At 42.4% G+C, this 12,136-nt stretch overlaps 1 protein-coding gene across 7 annotated transcripts in view; it reads left to right on the top strand.

The window, feature by feature from the left end:
- The first annotated feature begins 99 nt into the window (after positions 1–99).
- The window catches only part of LOC139054351 (ras-related protein Rab-24-like), a 39,301-nt gene continuing 27,264 nt past the window's right edge, over positions 100–12,136 (top strand). Inside the window, exons 1-5 of one of the 7 annotated variants that reach the window (XM_070531223.1) lie at positions 100–336; positions 517–627; positions 726–867; positions 950–1,018; positions 4,285–4,431. In XM_070531223.1, the coding sequence (XP_070387324.1) occupies positions 754–867; positions 950–1,018; positions 4,285–4,431 (330 nt within the window). In that variant the 5' untranslated portion in view covers positions 100–336; positions 517–627; positions 726–753. Of the gene's footprint in view, positions 628–725; positions 868–949; positions 1,019–4,284; positions 4,432–12,136 lie in introns of all 7 variants that reach the window. The other 6 variants (XM_070531224.1, XM_070531222.1, XM_070531221.1 and 3 more) reach the window with 6 other exon arrangements.

Below are 12,136 nucleotides of genomic sequence, written 5' to 3'. Positions count from 1 at the left end.
ATCGACTGAAGCACTGAAGCCATAAAGCCAAGACGAAATCGAAATTAAGCCAGTAAGTTTGATGATGATAACTTATTTTGTTTGCAAGCGCAAAAGAGCCATCCGCAGCTGGAGCTGCAGCTGCAAATAACGTCTGTAGCGTTTCTTCGCGTAATCGAAGTGTTCCGCACTGAAATAGCGGCGAAGTTTTGGAAACGGACGCGAACTGTAGCAGGGATAATTAAAGTAACGTTTTTCTTGACGGAGTTGCGCCTGGATGCAAAGATGTTTCACCTCCCGTCATTTCTTGTGAACCGATGTATCCTGGGGGTTACCACATAACCATAAGTTTCACAAGTAAGTTGGTCTCGGCCTGAGTTGCGGGCATGTGAACTGAGAGGGATTCAGAGGGACAACTGATATCTTGGACAGAGATGAAATAGGTGCCGTCACTCGTGTGTGCAAACCATTGTTTTCGTTCATCGAAACATCAGAACCGAATTTGACACCTGTCGACGTTTTCTGTCTGTTCTTTAGTTCACTACACAAGTTTCGTAAGTGCGCCTGTTTGTTTGGTTGACTTGTCTGACATGCAGCCAAGCTAAGTTGCCATCAGTGAAAACTAGCTCGGCCACACCTTTATGCAAGGTACGCTTGCTTTCTCTTTTATTTTTCGTTCAGCAGATTGTGACATCATGCGCTCTTGTATGAAGGAGAACCTTTGCTGAGCTGACAGTGTCTTACAGGTGGGTCTCCAACCAAAGTACCATAGCCATGAGTCATGTGGATCTGAAAGTGGTTCTTCTAGGCAAAGAATACGGTGGCAAGACCAGCCTAGTCGAACGCTACCTCTACGACCGTTTCGATGCATCTACCCCCTATCAGAATGTAAGTGAATAGACTTTAGTGGGGCACAGTGGTGGCACGCAGACCGAATACTGTAGCTAAATACACGTTTTGAATTTTTCAGACAATAGGTGCTGCTTATGGTGCAAAGCAGATCGCCGTGCGCAATCGAAGGATTACCCTTGGAATCTGGGTAAGTGCACTGTGCTGTGTTGCATTACTATGAAGTAACGTTGTTTGGACATATACACAACGTGGATACGTTGTAGTGACTGTGACGAACACAGTAGCAAAACTGTGAATAACGAAACGAACTGTTTATTGTGCGAACCTGCGCCCGCAAAAGCGAGTGACACTTGGGCACGATAGCGGCGAGCCAATTCCGCGATCGTCGAAAATCTGATCTGCGGGTCAAGCGCATCGGCTTTTATATGTATTCATATGACTCGTCGAACGTTCCAGCGTAATCACTGGTGCCCGCGTACTTTCCACAATGTACTACACAATTAGTGTCGCGCATACAATCTGATTGCACCAAGTTCGGCGAGACCACACCCAATAGAAAGATTCAGTAATAACATTAAAGTGCCAAATCATGCAGGGGCCTCTTGCGCTCAGGGATAACACAGTCCCAGGAAAAAAGGATAAGTACACGTCAATATATATATCAAAAGAAGCCAACAAAGACACCGCAGGGGGAATTACTTGTTCTTAATAATTGAATTAAAGAAATGATAAATTAGTGGAAATGAAAGTGGATGAAAAGACAACTTACCACTGGTGGGGAACGATCCCACATCTTCACATTGTGTGTGCGATGCTCTACCACGTGAGCTACCGCAGTGCTGTTTTCCCATGCATCCACTTTCTGGGTTATTTATGTGTTACTAGGAGAACTAACCCTGAGTGTGTTAGCCAGTGCCACCACCCACAAACCATGGCGGCAGACATCCTTTCTGCTGCAGGCATCAGGACTATGTTATATATATACACACACACACACACACACACACACACACACACACACACACACACACACACACACACACACACACACACACACACACACACACACACACACACACACACACACACACACACACACACACACACACACACACACACACACACACACACACACACACACACACAAAGGGCATTATCTTATATGCTTCTATATATTTTTTGTCGACTTATAATGATATAATCTTTAGAATGTTCATGCCGGAATTGTAATAGTGCATTCCTTTTTATTAAACAGACGAGAATATAAAATGATATAAAGTATCTTTGTAGATGGGAAGTTATGTGCTGCTTTCAGTACAACATGGTAGTGACAATAAGTGTCAAGATTAATAGCTGAAGAGTATTGTTGGTAACCATGGTCCGTAATTCCTGACTGCATTTACATGAAATTTCGAAAGCCTTGGCTGCGAGTAATACGCTTCAAAGTTATCATTGTTAACACATCTACACCATGTGGCAATTTTGTTGAAGTTTATGACCTCAGTGTGCATGTCTAGCCAAGAGTTGAACATTTGTACAAAGATCCAGAGCATGTGTAGTAGTGTTTCTAATTTGATACGAGGGCGAATCAGAAAGTCTTTGCCTCTATATTTTATTAGCCAAAATAAGGTACATACAGGTAATTACAAATATACATACTATTCTACGTACCTTGTACTATTTTCCCACGTAGTCCCCATACCGGTTCAGAGATTTGTCCCATCGCAGCACTAAATTTGAGATGCCCCTCTGGTAGAACTGCGGTGCACACGGCCTCCCTGAACGCTCATTGTCATGCAAGTCTTCACAGCCTTTTGCGAACTCGCAACACCACCGCTTCACACTTCTCACAGTGAGACACCTTTCCCCATACATGGGCTGCATTTGCCTGTGGATTTCAATGGGCATTCATCTCTTGCTCCATAGAAAACAAATCGCGCGTCGTTGCTCGTAAAGCGTGGATGTGAGAAGCACAACCGCCATCTTCAACAACTGAAAGCAGCGCGCGTGCCGCAGAGCTATCGGCAGATAAGGCCGGGACGGTCCAAGGAAGGTACACCGCTGGGAATGGATATGTTGGCTTCACATTTACAGCCTTAATTCGGCTTAAAAAAAAGAAAAAAATGGACGAAGTCGTTTTGATTTGCCCTTGTACATTCATTGCACATGGATCTGAAAATGTGTTTTCTTTGGTGAAATTCGATTCTGCATAGCCCTGTCGCAAAATTTTTACCGTCTAAAAATTTGTCTGGTAAACATGCTCATTTTAGAAAGGAAATGTTTCACGAGTACAGTCGAGCAGCTTTATAATGTAGTGCTTGGAGCCTCCGAAATCATTAATTATACAGGTCACTTCATTGTAGAGGGGCTCCACTGTATTAGTTTTTTTTTCGGGAGGGGGGGGGGGGGGGAGGGCAAGCTCATGCAAGCTGTTCATTGATGTAATTACTTTTATACAGGGCTTTGTATAAAAGATGCTGCACCGACTAAGCAACATTAAAATTGAAATTGCTGGGTCTTTTCAAAGTTCACCATTGTTGTGATGCGCAGTCTCACTTCGCTGTCACTGGAAAGATGCATTCCTGAGTCCGAATTTCACTTGCAACCTTTATGTCTGCACAGACATGTGAAGTTGGCCCAGTGTGGTGTTTGTGTTCAATGCGACAAACAATGCTGACACATCGCTAATTTCATCATTGTATTATCAGACTTAGTGGTTTTGAACTATTCTGTTCTCTTGCATTTTAACTTTCTAACTGATGCTTGTTACCACTACATTTGTGTTTTGTATGTTTCAGAGCATGCACCGAAAAAATAGCACTTATTTTTTGTTAATGTCCTCATTTTAATGTACAAAGAATGGTACTGTCAACCACACTAGACTCTGGTCTTGATGACATCTTTGCGAGGGGCTTTAAATGCCCTGCTGGGGCTTTATTTCAGAGTATGCGACTGATTGTGACTGCATTAAACTGTAACACTTTGACAATGCAGGACCTGTAGGGCAGTGTAGGAATGTAGCACTTTTAACATGTGCAAGAATAGTTCCTTGCTTCATTATTTTTCCCTTCATCTATTCTACCCCTTTCTCTTTGTACAGTGTAACCAGATAGAGAGATGTTCACATTTGACATCTCTGTTTGCTTGCTACTCGTCTTCCCTCATATTTTTTATGTAAACTATTGAGTACTTGCACAACTGCTTGGCCACATGCTCTTATTCCTCCCATTGTCATATTGCCAAATGTGATGTTTTGGGTATCTAATGAATATATAATTCATGTTTTTGTGGACAGGTGCATACTTTCAATGCCTGCACTTATAATGTAGTACTATTTTGATAGCTAGTAGAACATCTTGTTTTCATATCTATTGTGGTCTGCGTTGTGTTGGTGTTTTCTTCTTCTCTTTCTAAAGAGGCAGTGCTGTGATGGCAGTCTTTCTGATTTACCAGGATACTGCTGGCAGTGAGAGGTACGAGGCCATGAGCCGAATCTACTATCGGGGGGCTGGTGCTGCTATTGTGTGCTTTGACCTCACTGACCGGGAAAGCTACCAGAAGGCAAAGTTCTGGGTGAATGAGCTGCGCAAGCATGAAGAGGTGAGCATTGCCTTTTTTTTCTGCATTCACAATGTTAAAGGGATCTTCACGCAGACGACTTCACCTGGGGATAAGGAATGGATTCAACATTTCCAGTGAGCTTCCTCTCTCTCCCCCACAAGCAGCACGTTGCACTGTCAAGTCCACTTATGAGAATATCAGCTATTACGAGCAGAAATGCTGTGACCGTCACAATTCTTGTGCTAGCAGTGACCATTTGTCCTCAGTATAGTGAACATGTGTGGATGCAAAAAATGGGATCTGCTCGTGCATTCATTATAGCAAATGTACAAGCACACTAGACTTGCCCAGGCAGCTTCACATGAAGCCATGCTGCTTTATTTTGACTACATTCTTCACTTGTTCCACTGTACACAACACGCTAGGTCACAGTGTTATGGGGTAGCATACTTACAAAAGTGTTAACTAAGTTATCCACATAACATAGCTACCATTTGCAAGTTTTGCTTTATCATTTTTTTTTAACACTTGGTTACTTTCTTGCGTTTGTTAGGAATTGTTGACTGATTCACCTTCTTATCCACCTGCATGGCACCACAGCATACGTCTATCCTATTTTTACCACTTAATGCAACGTCAGACTACAACTACTGGATGTCAATATTGCCCATGCATGCATTCAAGGTGGCTTATTGTCGTTGTGTCGTTAAGCACGCACTTGCAGCAATGGAGCAACTGATTCTCACCAGAGGCCTTTGCAATGAACATATATCCACTCTAACTGCCTAGAAACATCATAAATTGGTCCACACTAAAGGTGTTAGCTAACCTTATTGAACGCTTTTCGGCATAAACTTTCATCTTATTTTCCGGCTTATTTTTAAGCAGGCCACTTAGTACAAAAACTCAGATATAGCAGACACATTCTGCATTGCGGTAATGTTATATGTGATGTTCATTGTCTGTTTTTGTTCATGATCACTAATGAGAGGGAGCAATTGTCATCTACCCTAGCAATTCCTCCACCTTGTTGGCTTCGGCAGAACTTATTTACCATAATTGCAATATATGTGTGTGTATATGGGGGAGCATTTGATTCTGTCGAAACCTCAGCAGTCATGGAGGCATTACGGAATCAGGGTGTAGACGAGTCGTATGTAAAAATACTGAAAGATATCTATAGCGGCTCCACAGCCACCGTAGTCCTCCATAAAGAAAACAACAAAATCCCAATAAAGAAAGGCGTCAGGCAGGGAGATACGATCTCTCCAATGTTATTCACAGCGTGTTTACAGGAGGTATTCAGAGATCTGGATTGGGAAGAAATCGGGATAAAAGTTAATGGAGAATACCTTAGTAACTTGCGATTCGCTGATGATATTGCCTTGCTTAGTAACTCAGGGGACCAACTGCAATGCATGCTCACTGACCTCGAGAGGCAAAGCAGAAGAGTGGGCCTAAAAATTAATCTCAACAGTCAACAACAGTCTCAGAATCAACAGTCTCGGAAGAGAACAGCAATTTACAATAGGCAGAGAGGCACTGGAAGTCGTAAGGGAATACATCTACTTAGGGCAGGTAGTGACTGCGGAACCGGATCATGAGACGGAAAGAATCAGAAGAATAAGAATGGGCTGGGGTGCATTTGGCAGGCATTCTCAGATCATGAACAGCAGGTTGCCATTATCCCTCAAGAGGAAAGTGTATAATAGCTGTGTCTTACCAGTACTCACCTACGAGGCAGAAACCTGGAGGCTTACGAAAAGGGTTCTACTCAAATTGAGGACGGCGCAACGAGCTATGGAAAGAAGAATGATAGGTGTAACGTTAAGGAATAAGAAAAGAGCAGATTGGGTGAGGGAACAAATGCGAGTTAATGACATCTTAGTTGAAATCAAGAAAAAGAAATGGGCATGGGCAGGACATGTAATGAGGAGGGAAGATAACCGATGGTCATTAAGGGTTACGGACTGGATTCCAAGGGAAGGGAAGCGTAGCAGGGGGCGGCAGAAAGTTAGGTGGGCGGAAGAGATTAAGAAGTTTGCAGGGACGGCATGGCCACAATTAGTACAGGACCGGGGTTGTTGGAGAAATATGGGAGAGGCCTTTGCCCTGCAGTGGGCGTAACCAGGCTGATGGTGATGATGATGATGATGATATGGAGGAGAGGGGTTACATTTAGCTTGACGGAATTGAAGAGTTGCTTCTTCTGTGTGGGCTTTTTTAACTTGTCCGGGTCTTCCCTTTCATGAACCTGGTGATGCTCTTAATTTGACTTCCAGATCCCAATATGGATTGCACAGCCTTTTTTTTTTTGCTTACAGTGCTATCGCAGCTGTCCTGTACATATCAGCAAAGTTCTTGCCAGCTCTTATAGACTAAATTTTATTGCTCTTGAAACCTATGCTCACTGAGACCATCATCATCCTATTTATGCCCACCGTAGGACAAAGGTGACTCTCAGTGATCTCAGTTACCCTGTTTTGTGCCATCTGACTTCACTTCATACTTGTGAAATTGCTAATTTCATCACACCATCTAATTCTCTGCCGTCTTCGACTGCGGATACTTTCTCTTGTCACCCGTTCTGCAACTCTAATAGACCGCTGGTTATCTGCCCTATGTATTACATGGCCTGCTCATCTCTGTTTCTTCCTCCTAATGTCCACAAGAATATTGGCTATCCCCAGTTGCTTTCTAATCCACACTGCTGTCTTCCTGTCTCTTAACGTTATGCCTATCATTTTTCATCTAATCGCTCATTACACAGTCGTCAACTTTTCTATCTTTGTTAACACCCGCCATGGTTGCTCAGTGGCTATGCTGTTGGGCTGCTGAGCACGAGGTCACGGGATCGAATCCTGGCCACGGCAGCCGCATTGCATTGGGGGCGAAATGCGAAAACACCCGTGTACTTAGGTTTAGGTGCACCTTAAAGAACCCCAAGTGGTCGAAATTTCCGGAGCCCTCCACTGCGGCGTGCCTCATAATCAGAAAGTGGTTTTGGCACGTAAAACCCCATAATTTAATTTAATTTTATCTTTGTTAACCTCCAAGTTCCTGCCCCATTGGTAGAATGTAGTGAATGTGCACTTTGCTTTTTAAGAATAACCGTAAACTGCTGGTCATGATTTGGTAATGCCTGCTATATATGCTCCAACTCACCTTGATTCTTCCGTAAGTTTCCTTCTCATAATCAGGGTCCCCTGTGAGTGATTAGCCTATATAAACATACTCTGGCACAGATTCTAGAAATTGACTGCCAGTTGTGTATTCTGGTTCTCTTGCCAGGCTATTGAACATTACCTTAGTGTTCTGCATTTTAATCTTCAGACCTACTTTTACACTTTGTTGGCTGAAGTCCTCAATATTTTGTTGCAAGTCATTTCCATTATCGCTGAACAGGACAGTGCCATCTACAAACTGCAAGTTGCTGAGGTGTTGCCCACTGATCCTCATTCATAAACCTTCCCAGTCTAAAAACTTCTAAGCATTCATTGAGTAGCATTGGAGAGATTGTGTCTCCTTTCTTGACCCCTTTCTTGATAAGTGTTTTTCTACTTGTGGAGAACCAAGGTAGCTTGAAATTTCTGTAGATATATTTCAAGATATTCACGTATGCTCCCTGTACTCCTTGATTACACAATGCTTCCTCCATGACTGCTGGTATCTCTATTGAATCCAATGCCTTTTCATAATCTATGGAAGATATATAGAGAGGTTGGTTGTACTCTGCAGATTTCTCAATTACTTTTTTAGTGACATAGATGTGATTTATTGTCTTGATGCCAGCCTGTTTTCTGGGTTGGCTGAAGTGAACTGTTGTCCTTATTGCAGAAACGAGGCAGCAGTGTTCAATGTGAACGAAACCAAGATTCTTCTTTTTATTGGTTTTCTAGCGCGCATGCCTTTTGAGCCCGCTGTCTTCTTCTTTCTCGTCTTGTCCGCTCCTATGAGTTTCAATAGCTTCCGGCCGCGAAAAGTTTTCTTCTCATCAGTGGAAGCAACCTTCAAGTGTGTAAAGATGTTGTACAGGTCTCCGAACGAGTCTTCCTTTCGTTTTTAAGAGACAGGAGCGCGGCTTCGCGTCGACTCCAGAATATACTTCAAGGACCTTAGCCAGGTTCCAGAAGGATCTAGGAGTGCGTGCACCGATCAAAACGATATCTCCTTGGTTCACTGTCATTTCTTGCGTTACTCAGTTCTTTCAGATATTCCCTGTTCCATCTTTTCCACGAATCTTTCATGATTTTTTGCTTATTTCTCCACATTTCTTCTATGCTGGCCTTTTTTTCACCTTCGGTAATGTCTCCTATGCTTTCCACCTATTATATCAGCCGGCACAATAGGTAGAGGCTCATCTGGTTCGCTGTATACATAGGTCAACGGTCTGTTATTAAGGACAGCTTCAACTTCAGTTGTTATTGTTTGTATCTCTTCTCTTGATAACAGTCTTTTTCCAATAACTTTCCTCATTGCTGATTTCATGCTTCATACCATCCTTTCATAAAAACCTCTCCACCAAGGTGCTTGTTCTGCGATGTACTTCCATTTGATCTGATCTCCTTGGCTTGCTCTTTTGGAGACTTCTTCCCGTAGTTCTTTAATCACACAATTGATGTCTCTGTTGGCCTTCTTGAACGTCCTTGCGTTGTCACTGTAAATGGTGCAACATAGCCCTCGTCTCGCTGTAAGTCTTCGGAATGCATGTAAGAATGCTTGTGTTGTCATGTTGTCCACAACTTCAAGATGTACAGCTCGTGTAGTAGCACATACAGATATTGCAACATATGGTGTTTTAGTGCCTTTCATCGCGTCTTTTATAAGTAACAAACCCACGAAATCCACACCAATCACTTCAAATGGTTGTCGCTCGTTGGCTCTGTCAGCAGGAAGTGGGGATGTTTCTTGGTGCAGTGGTCTGGCATCAAATCGTTGGCACTTTAGACATCCATGAATTGTCTTCACCATCTGTCTTCCTTGTATTGTCCAGTACTTAGTTCGAAGCTGTGGTAATGTGACGCTTATTCCTCCATGCAGCGTGAGTTGATGAATATGGCGTACCAGCAGCTTTGTACCAGCTGTCCACTTTGGCAGCACAATAGTATCTCTTTCGTTGAATCTTAATCCACTTTGAAGTAGCAGACCTTTGTGTCTTATCAGACGTTGCTTGTCTTCAAAGACTTCCATACCATGAAGAAACATCCTTGTTGTCTTCGTAGGAATGCTCTTGCTCTGTACGATGTTTTCTCTAATATGTAGTTGTTCTAGTTTTATTATTGTCTTCTCAGCATTCTTCAGTTCCTCAAAACTCAGATCTCCGATGATCTGTCTCTTTTTTCATATATTCCGGATATACCTGAGAACCCAAGCTGTGACTCTGGGTAATTGTATGTATGTGCCATACTTCTCCGCGTTAATCACTGCTGCGTTTGACGTGCATATGTTAATCACATAACTTTCGCCATGCTCAGTGTCTTCTTCTGCTTCGGTTTGTTTTGTTGTTTTCTTGTTCTGAAATGACCATTTTGGACCATGCCACCATAGTTCTGAATTTATCAGACTCTCTGCGCTTACACATTCTAGTCATCAAATCAGCTAGGTTTTCTTCACTTGCAACATAATTCCACTCTGGCAGTTTCGTTTTTTTCCTTTATCTCCTTTACTGTTTTTGACAAAATTGTCACGTTTTTTTCTTTCCGTGTAACCAACTCAGAACAATGGTCGAGTCTGTCCAATATCTCGTTTAATTTTCTTACAAACCCTCTTCTGACATATTCAGAAAGGCATGCAGACAACGTTGCAGCCATTAGTGCGAGTCTTGGCAAGGACATTTCTTTCATTGGAGCTATTCATCCTTTTGCTATGAGTATCTCAGACTGTTCTTGGTTTTCGTAGGTATTTATCAAGTAGGCTGCTATTCCATAAGCGTACGGGCTTGCATCGGAAAACAAATAAAAATCCGTGTGAAGAGGCTGGCTGCCTTGGTTAATATCAAACCATCTAGGTATGCTGAAGTCTTGTTATAATCTTAGCTCTTGAATCCAGTTCCTCCACGATGCCATTTCATCTACTGGTAGTGGGTCGTCCCAAGATGTTCCTTTCCTCCACATGTTTTGTATTTCTCGCTTAGCTGTCACTGTGAATGGAGTGAAGATGCCCAGCGGATCGTATATCCTCGCTGTTAGCTGTAACATTTGCCTCTTCGTAATTGGACCACCTGTATCGATGTCCTTTGTGTCAAAATATGGGAGGTACAGTCTATCTTCTTCGTAATTCCATCTGATGCCAAGTACCTTTATATAGGTGGAGGTTTCCATGTCTATGTTTTTCTCTTGTATGTTTATAGTTCGCTGTAATCGAGGCTCGTTCATTTTGAACTTTCTGAGTGTCCTTGATGCCTCTGGAAATGTTTTTTACTCTTTATAATGTTTTCGGCTTCTTCTGTTGAGTTGGCTCCCAGTATCACGTCATCGACATAAATGTTGTTCTTCAGCTGCTTAATCGTTTCCGGAAAGCTATCTTCCAACTTGCTTAGGTGGTTTTGCATATTTGCTGCAAGTAAGTAAGCACTTGGAGCTATTCCAAACGTTACTCTTGACATTCTCCATGTCATAACTTTTGCGTTGCTATCACTTGTAATTCTGTCCCACCAAAGAAAACGCAATGCGTCTCTATCCTCTTCCTGTATTGAAATCTGCAGAAATGTTTTCTCTAGATCAGTTATCATTGCTATGTGATGGTGTCGGAAGTTCATCAGCATATGCACCAAATCCCAATTGAGGTTCGGTCCTGTTTTCAGGTTATCGTTTAAAGAAAACCCTTTTGTCGACGATGAAGACGCATCAAATGCAGTTCTTATCTTTGTGGTTTGACGATCTTCCCTTATTACTGCCTGATGTGGTATGTAGTATGTAGCAGTGTGTCATCGGTCTACTTTTTTCTTCGGCCACTTCCGCTACTCCACTATTTAAATAATCTCTAATCGCACTGTCGTAACGCCGGAGTATACTTTCGCCCTTCTGTAGCCGTCGAGTGAGTTGTCATAATCTGTTCATAGCTACATTCTTGTTTTCATCAAGTTCTCCTTCCATGGATATCTGACAAAATATCGCTTCTCTTCAAATTTTAAGTGCCTCTTGAAGTGCTGAATCACTTCCTCTTCTCTCTTGGTTTCTATTTCAGGGCATTTTATGCCTAGAGTTTCAATATCCCAGAAATGTCCGAGTTCTGTCTGTATTTCAGAGTTATCCACGTTGACGTTAAGTACCATTACGTTGACTTCTCCATTATTGTTGCTGATATCTTAGCTTGACCTTGTACTGTCCAGACGACTATGGTTTCTGTTGCTGTCAACCTTTCTTCTAGTCTTCAGATCCCACCTTTCATTACTTGCCAATACTGGTCTGATCCAATAAGTAGTCCGATTTTCATGCGTGATGTGCTTCTACATAAACTGTCAGCCAGCTTGAATCCGCCCTCATCATACTTCTTTTGCAGTGATATAGACAGAAACAGTAATCTTTTTTCTTTTTTTGAAGTTATGTCTACCTCTAGTGCTTCCAATAACACTTCACTACTGTAGGCACTCTTCGGTTTAACTTAACCAAAATTCATGACTCTTTCATTTTGACCTCCTCCGAATGAGCCTATCGTGAGTCTGTCTTTTCCTTTAACTTTACAGCCAAGTTTCTCAGATAGGCTTTTCAGTATGAATGATCTTTGGCTGCCAGTATCCAGCAGA

The sequence above is a fragment of the Dermacentor albipictus genome, chromosome 1 (genome assembly GCF_038994185.2).
Source record: "Dermacentor albipictus isolate Rhodes 1998 colony chromosome 1, USDA_Dalb.pri_finalv2, whole genome shotgun sequence".
In the NCBI taxonomy this organism is placed as follows: Eukaryota; Metazoa; Arthropoda; class Arachnida; order Ixodida; family Ixodidae; genus Dermacentor; species Dermacentor albipictus.
Note: the sequence above shows the minus strand (reverse complement) of the source record. Positions and strands in the feature narration are given on the sequence as shown.